This window comes from Tribolium madens, unplaced genomic scaffold (assembly GCF_015345945.1).
Source record: "Tribolium madens isolate multiple individuals breed KSU strain unplaced genomic scaffold, Tmad_KSU_1.1 Scaffold_91;HRSCAF=231;Tcas5.2_LG7, whole genome shotgun sequence".
Lineage (NCBI taxonomy): Eukaryota > Metazoa > Arthropoda > Insecta > Coleoptera > Tenebrionidae > Tribolium > Tribolium madens.
Genome location: NW_025401063.1, coordinates 342,015 through 350,607, shown reverse-complemented (window position 1 = coordinate 350,607; position 8,593 = coordinate 342,015). Strand labels below are relative to the sequence as shown.

Here is an 8,593-nt window from a genome sequence, read left to right as displayed (position 1 = left end):
TTCTAAAATAACTTTAATTTTTCAATTTTCTTCTTTTTACAGTCTTTAAATTAATTTCTTTTCGTCTTTGTTTTCTTACGGAAATAATGAGAATGTTTTTTAACTTTTTTTTATTTTTTTGAGGTTCTAATATTTAATCGTTTTTTTTTTGCAAAATTATAAATACTGAAGTCTCAATTTAATACAAATTTGTCCATTTTTTTGTTTTTCAATATTTGAATCTTTCACATTTTACTCTGAGAAGCTCTTTGTTTGCGATCTTTAAATTTCAATTTCTTAATTAATTCAGTGATTCTTTTTTCAAACTTTTTTTTTTCAAAAACTTCTTCTTTTTATTTGGTCTTTATACGCTTTATAATAAATAAATAATGAGATAGTGTTTCAACTTTTTTTATTTTTTGAGGTTTTAATATTTAGTCGTTGATTTTTCAAAATTATAAACACTGAAGTCTCAATTTTATACAAATTTGTCCAAATTTTTTATTTTTCAATATTTGATCTTTCAAATTCTACTCTGAGAAGCTCTTTGTTTACGATCTTTAAATTCCTAATTAATTAATAAATTCAGCGATTATTTTTTCAATATCTTTAATCTTCAAATCTTGTTATCTTTAAAATAACCAAATCATTTATCATTAATTTGTCAACCCACCTTTCTGTGTAATTTTTATTACGGTTTTTCTATCAAAAATTGTTCTTTCAATTATCATTATCAGCAGTTTCAATATCTCCGAGTTTATATCACTTTTTTTACTTAAATCTGTCCTTATATTATAAAATCCAATAGCCTTTTATAAACTTTATATCTTTCAATCTTGAGATTTTTTCTTTATCTTTAAATATTTTAAAGAAAGATCCTTATTTTTAAATCTATTTTTTCATTCACGTAGTTTTATATCTTTCTACTTCTTGATATTTCAGTATTATGATTTTCAAGATATCTGTCGATCTGAGTATTTTTCTCACTTTCAGTCTTTCTTTCAATCTTTTAAATTTTCAAATGTTGAATTTACACATTTTTAATTTTTTTATTAAGCTTTGTATCTCCAATAAACTTTCACAATCTTTAATCTTTAAAGTATTTTTCTTTGTCCTTAAGTATTTCAAGATCTCTAATTTTTCATTGTTTTTTCTTCATTTCGTATTTATACGCTTCAATCTTCACATTTTTCTCGATTTCTGTCCGTTTGATTTTCTATTTTTTTGACAATCTTTAAATCAATTTTTATGTATCCTTAAAAGTAAAAATAAAAAAATCTTAATTTTTTTAATCTTCTTTTACTTGAATTTAATCTTTGTAGATTTATCAATTATTTAGTGTAACAATTTTTTGAAGATACTTTTCAACCTATATCCTATATCTTGCAAATTTAGAAACTCAAAATTTCCACAATCTTTAAATTACGAGTAGTTTCTCTTTCTGTATCTTTAAAAGTTTCAAGAGTACGATTTTTGGTTTCACAATTTCATATATTTCAATCTTTGAATCTTTCGATTTTGTTTAGAATTTTTAGATTCTTTGACTTTTAGTTCTTTTCAATAAAAATTCAAAATATTTGTTACCAAATAATCACTTTACATTTAGAATTTTCCCAAAGATTTATTTGTCAACTGTTCACGATAATAAAACTTTTCTTCATATCTTTCAAACTGTAGATTTTTTCTTTATCTCCAAATATTTCAAATAAAGATCTTCGTTTTTATTTTTTAATCTCTCCAAATCTTCAAAATCTCAATTTTTAATTTCACAATGTTTATTTCGATCTTTCAATCTCTCAATCCATCTTGTTTTAAATTTTGAGAACCTTTGACTTGTTGCCAAATAATCCCTAAATTTATTATTTTATTTGAATTTAGAATTTGTCGACTGTTCAAGATAATAAAACTTTTCAGTTAACAAAGATTGAAGCTGATTCGAGGGAACATTTTCTCATATTTCAAATCAAATTATTATTTTGATATTTTTTAAAGTTGTAGTTTATTGTGAAGGTATCCTCGCCGGCCACGGCGGTCATGGCGGCGGCAACGCGGTGGCAGGGATTGGAATGCCCACCCCCTGGGGGCGGCGGACTGGTATCCAGGCGGGTCGGAGGCCGGATTGATCGAAAGCACAGCAACCCGCGGCGCTAGGCCTGATTGCTTTCTTATAAAACTCCGTCAACACATCTATTTCGACGTAAACACCACATACACAATTTTTTCTCTCACTCACCTCAACCAATGACGTTTCGTTATAGCTGTATGACAACAGATGGCGTCGTATTGGTCAGCCATCCATACGATCAAAATTATGTAAAATGCCGTCGTTGTATCGTTGAAAAATTCAGACATTATCGCCTCCATTCCTGAAAAAAAATTATATAGTTTTTGACGTGTTTAAATACATAAAAAAGACAAAAATAACACCATTTTTTGACTATTTTGTTGATTTTTTGGCTTGTTTTTAACGAAATTTTGCATCTCTTGCTGAAAAACTTGCTAAAACCCTCGAGAAATGCTAAATTAACGTAGTTTTTAACTCAAATTTTTAACCAAATTTCGGATTATTTTTGATTCAATTTTCCTCAAAAAACAATTAATTCGAAATAAAAAAGTAATATTATATTCGACTTAATTTTATATTTTTTCAGCCTGTTTAAACAAAATTTTATAAAACTTTTTAGCTATATTTCAAAAACGTACTTAAACACTCAAAAAAGCAAAAAAAATATACTTTTTGTCTATTTTGTTGATTTTTTTGCTTGTTTTTAACGAAATTTTGCGAAATAATTGCATTTCTTGCTGAAAAACTTAATAAAACACTCGAGAAATGTAAAAATAACATAATTTTCGAATTAATTTGTTGATATTTTAGTACAATAACGCGTTTTTGGCCAAATTTGTGGTTTCTCGGCTTATGATTGCTTAATTTTTCTCAAAAACCAATTAAATCGGAATAAAAAAATAATATTAACTTCGATTTCATTTAGTAATTTTTCAGCCTGTTTAAATAAAATTTTATAAGCCTTTTTAGCTTTATCTCAAAAACGTACTTTTTTTGTCTATATTTTGTTGAATTTTTGACTTGCTTTTACCGAAATTTTACAAAATAATTGCGTTTCTTGTCGAAAAATTTTCTAAAATACTTGAAAAATACAAAAATTATATAATTTTTGACGTGTTTAAACACATAAAAAAGACAAAAATAACACCGTTTTTTGCCTATTTTGTTGATTTTTGGCTTGTTTTTAACGAAATTTTACGCAATAATTGCTAAAAAACTTGCTAAAATCCTCGATAAATGCCAAATTAACATAATGTTCGACTTAATTTGTTGATATTTTTGCACAAAAACATTTTTGACCAAATTTCGGCTTATTTTTGACTTAATTTTCCTCAAAAACCAATTAATTCGAAATAAAATAAGTAATATTATCTTCGACTTAATTTTATAATTTTTCAGGATGTTTAAACAAAATTTTATAAGACTTTTTAGCTTTATTTCAAAAACGTACTTAAACACTCAAAAAAAGCAAAAATTATATGCTTTTTGCCTCTTTTGTTGATTTTTTTGCTTGTTTTTATTGAAATTTTACAAAATAATGGCGTTTAATACCGAAAATCCTTTGAAAATGCAAAAATTATATAATTTTTGACGTGTTTAAACACTTAAAAAAGACAAGAATAACACCATTTTTTTGCCTGTTTTGTTGATTTTTTTGAGTGTTTTTACAAAATTTTTGAGAAATAATTGCATTTCTTGCTAAAAAAAACTGCAGAAATAACATAATTTTCTACTTAATTTGTTGATATTTTAGTACAATAACGCATTTTTAGCCAAATTTCTGGTTTCTCGGCTTATTTTTGCTTAATTTTGCTCAAAAACCAATTAAATCGAAATAAAAAAAGTAATATTATCTTCGACTTAATTTTATTTTTTCAGCCTGTTTAAACAAGATTTTTTTTGCTTTATTTCAAAAACGTACTTAAACATTCAAAAACGCAAAAATAACGTATTTTTTGACCATATTTAGATGAATTTTTGGCTTGCTTTTACCGAAATTTTACAAAATAATTGCGTTTCTTACCGAAAAACTTTCTAAAATACTTGAAAAATGAAAAAAATTATAATTTTTGACTTAATTTGTTATAGCTTTGTTTTAGCAAAATCTCACAAGAAAACTGAGAGTTTAGTACAAAAACGTGCTTGAAAATATTTTCGACCAAATTTTGTAGTTTTTTCTGCTTATTTTTGACTCGATACAACACTTGAAAAAAATAGAATGAAACATTGGAAATAAAGAAACCCAATCTTAAAGTTTTTATGCTAAAAGATCATAACAGAAAGATATAAAAGAATTCGAAATAAAAAGTATATTGAAAAAGAAGTCAACAAAATAAAAAACAGAAGAGTATAAAAATGTGATGAATCTTTTGAAAATCAAGAAGTAATAAAGACTAGAATTCAGTAAAATATGGATTAAAAAAGTTTTTTAAAAGTTGTGATCAAAGGTGAAGAAATAGAAGGATAAAAATGTATAAAAAAAAGGAAAAAATAGAAGTGAGAATACAAGAAAATGAGAATACAATAAAAATGTCCTTGTAAAAAAAGTCAAAAAATCTAAAAATTTCAAACAGGAGGCCTAAAATATTAAAACTGAAAAAGAGGAAGACTGAAAAACTTCAAAAAAATGTTTTTTGTACTTTCAAAGATAAAGAGAAGTTAATTGAAAGATAGTAAATTGAAAGATTAATTCGTTTTAAGAGAAAAAATGTTAAATAATGTTGCAGCCTAAAATTTGGACGAACAGAAATAGAAAAAAAAACACTTTAAAGTTAAAAAAGACAAATAATATAAAGATTACAAGACAAGGATTTTGTGTAAGACTATTGAACTTTGAAATATAAAGATTCAATAAGAAAATGTAAAGAATGTTTAGATACAAAACTTGAAAAAAAATAGAATGAAATACTGAAAATGAAGAAAAGTATCTTAAAATTTTTACATAAAAGAAATCATAAAATAGAAACATACAAAAATGTAAAGAGAGGAAAACTAGATTGAAAAATTGTTAGAGACAAAGTAGACAAGAAAAGAAAGAGATTTTTTAATTGTAATTAAACAAAAAAGTGATTTAAATTTGGAAATGTCGCAAAACCCGAGACAAAAGTCGTGAAAAAAATTCATTCATTCGCCCGATTTTCTGCAACTTTTTTGGAAAATTGTATTCTCAGTGAGCGCATCAAAACGCAATTTCGGTCCTCATCGACGCATTAAATCCGGTCTCGCGTTAATATTTCGGTTTATGCCTTGACGACATTTCATTTCCCATTTATTTCGTTTAATTCCCCGAGTGTCTTGGTGACAAGCTGTGATATTATTGTCTCTTTCTTCCTCTTTTGAGATTTTGCCTTGGGTGGGGGTGGTGGTGTAGTTTTTTTTTGTTTTCTTCTCTCTCTCCCAGTGTATTTATTCTAACTCGGAATTAAGCATCAGGAGTTTTTAATGCTTAATTAACCGGAATGTAAATAAAATTCGGATCGAATCGACGTTTGTTGATCGTGAAACTGGAGTCTAAGGGTTGTTTGTCGGTGCTTCTGATTTAATTATTGTTGGAGGAAAAATCACGACGAGTTGTTATTATGACGGGAACGTATTTTCGTATTCATAAATGTTGCGAAGGAACGACTTGGAAAGAATGAAATTAAAAATACATTCACATAAGAAGAGAGAGGCCTGGGCCCTCACTCACTTGCTACTTTATGAAACTAAAAGAAGGAAAATTATCGGAGTCTCGAGAGGAATAAAATCTCTTTCTGACACTCTAATGCAGTTTGCGTCGCTGACATCTATTACAGAGAGGCGGATTTTTACGCCAAAATTCCACCAAAATATTTTTTTTGCATTTTTCAAGTATTTTAAAAGGTTTTTCGGTAAGAAACGCCAAAAATTTTAAAAAATATGGGCAAAAATTATATTATTCTTGCTTTTTCGAGTATTTAAGTACGATTTTGAAGATAACTTATAAAGTCTTACAAAATTTTGTTTAAACAGGCTGAAAAATTACGAAATTATTTTTTTATTTTGAATTATTTGATTTTTAAGCAAAATTAAATCAAAAATAAGTCAAGAAACCACAAAAATTGGTCAAAAATGCGTTTTTGTACTAAAATATCAACAAATTAAGTCGAAAATTGCATTTCTCGAGCGTTTTAGCAAGTTTTTCAGCAAGAAATGCGTAAAATTTCGTTGAAAACAAGCCAAAAATCAACAAAATAGGCGAAAAATGGTGTTATTTTTGTCTTTTTTAAGTGATGTTTAAACACGTTTTTGAGAATAGTTTCGTTAAACAGACTGAAAAATTACAAAATGAAACAGAAATTAATGTTATTTAGTTTATTTTGATTTAATTGCTTTTTGAGCTAATGAAGTCAAAAATAATCCGAAAAACTACAAAATTTGGTCGAAAATGTTTTCAAGCACATTTTTGTACTAAATTCTCAGTTGTCTCGCAAAAAATAACAAATTAAGTCAAAAGTCATATAATTTTTGCATTTTTCAAGTATTTTAAAAAGTTTTTTGGCAATTATTTTGTAAAATTTCGGTAAAAACAAGCCAAAAAATCACCAAAACAGGCAAAAAATGGTGTTATTTTTGTCTTTTTTTAAGTGTTTAAACACGTTTTTGGTTAAACAGACTGAAAAGTTACAAAATTAAACAGAAATTGATGTTATTTTCTTAATTTTGATTTAATTGGTTTATGAGCTAATCAAAACATTTTTTAATTTTTTTTATTGAATCTTTAATTTACACAATATCCTCATCCTTCATCTTTATACTATTTGTCTTTATCGTTAAATGTTTGAAATATGAGAGCTTCAATTTTTATTTTCCTTTCTCGATTTAGTTTTCATAACTTTCAAAATGTCTTTCAATCTTTATAGTTTTCTCTATTTCTGTCATTTTGTCTTTCTAACTTCCAAATTTTAAGTTGTAACACACTTAGTGTATCTTTATCTCAAAACAAATTAATCTTTTCATTTTTGAAAGTACAAACAACAATTTTTTGAAGGTTTTTTCAAGTTTTTCAGTCTTTCTCTTTTTGAATTTGTGTATTTTATACTCTTATTTAGTTTTTAATCTTTCCGTCTTCCTATTTTAAGTCTTTATTTTTTTACAAGAACTATTTTCATTGTATTCATATGTATTTTTTCATTTACTTTTTTTATACAATTTTTATAACCCTGTTTCTTCATCTTTAATCACAGCTATCAAAAAAAAATCAGTCCATATTTTCGTAAATTCTAGTCTTTATACTCTCTCAATTTACAAGTTTAAATTCTCTAAATACGCGATTTGTTTCACTAATTCCACGTTTTAAAGATTTTTTATTAATCTTGCAATCTGTCTTTCTAATTTTCAAGTTTTAAATTAATATAATAAAATAAAATGAATTTTGCGCTGTTTTTAAAGAAAAAAAAACTAATGTAGAGAAATTTAGACGCAAAATAGAGCAAACTTTTCACAATTTTACTTTATTGGCAGTTCCATAAATGATTTCAGTCACGGCGTCCATTTAAAATTTCCCTTGCAAAAAGCCGTATTATAAAATTAGTCGCGAGTGAATTTTCCGGTATCGGGCCATTTCCATTGTTGGCGTGTTAATTGGAAGAAAACTGGTGCTTCCTGAAAAGTGGCACAAAACAGGCGTTTTAAACGCGACTATTGTCCCGGGTTTTCCCCCCTTCCCACGCCAACTAAATTGTAAATATTTATTATCGCGAAACAACGGATGCTTTGTTTATTTTTTCCAGACTACAAACATTAATTGCAAAGAACAATTTGTGTCTCAGATAAATTGCTTGTCTTTCGTGACGAAAAACGTGTCTTCAACGATATTAATGACTCTTCAAGTGAGTCGAATGTGCGATTTGAACAAAAAAAAAAACAAACAAGAATTTATTAATTAAAAGTGTCGCTGGCTGTTTCAAATAAATACATACACCGCCGCCTACGGTAGGAAGCGACAAAAATAGTCAAATAAATAAAAAGTTTTCAGCGAGTAAGTTTTCCAAGTCGCATTTTCCACTCGACAATATTTTGTTGACTTGCGTGAAAAGCCAGCTGGATGATATAACGAAGGGTGTTTCGATAATTAGAATGCATCTTTTGTCTCGAGAGAAAAAATAAAACAAAGAAAAATTCACCGAGATTTAATTAGAACTGAGTGTGATTCTGATTTTTTAATCGAGGGATTAGACGGAAAAGTCAGAGGGTTTAGACGTTTGGATAAGGATTAGGTTTTTAATTGAGTGTTTGATCTCGAGAAAAACATGCTTTATTTATTGTCTTTTTTTTGAAACGTGGGCGGAGACTTTTCGATTTTATTTTTAATTGTGCTTCGCCTTTGTTTCGCGAGGAAATGTTTAGATGGTTTTTTCAAATGTCAGGTGAAATTGCATCTTTATAAACATTAATTTTTATTGTTACAAAACCTCTAATAATAACTTAATAACTTAACTCTAAGTTTTTATCTTCAAAAGTTAGATTATTTCTTTATTCTCAAATATTTCAAACTAAATTCTTTTTTTTTTATTATATCTTTATCCTTCA

The 8,593-nt window shown here is 26.8% G+C and overlaps 1 protein-coding gene across 2 annotated transcripts in view; it reads right to left on the bottom strand.

Moving 5' to 3' along the window:
• The window catches only part of LOC123010920 (membralin), a 77,781-nt gene that overhangs the window by 43,305 nt on the left and 25,883 nt on the right, over window positions 1-8,593 (bottom strand). For both annotated transcript variants that reach the window (XM_044408108.1, XM_044408109.1), the window contains one exon: window positions 2,213-2,345. In XM_044408108.1, coding sequence (XP_044264043.1) covers window positions 2,213-2,345 — 133 coding nt within the window. The remainder of the gene's footprint in view (window positions 1-2,212; window positions 2,346-8,593) is intronic.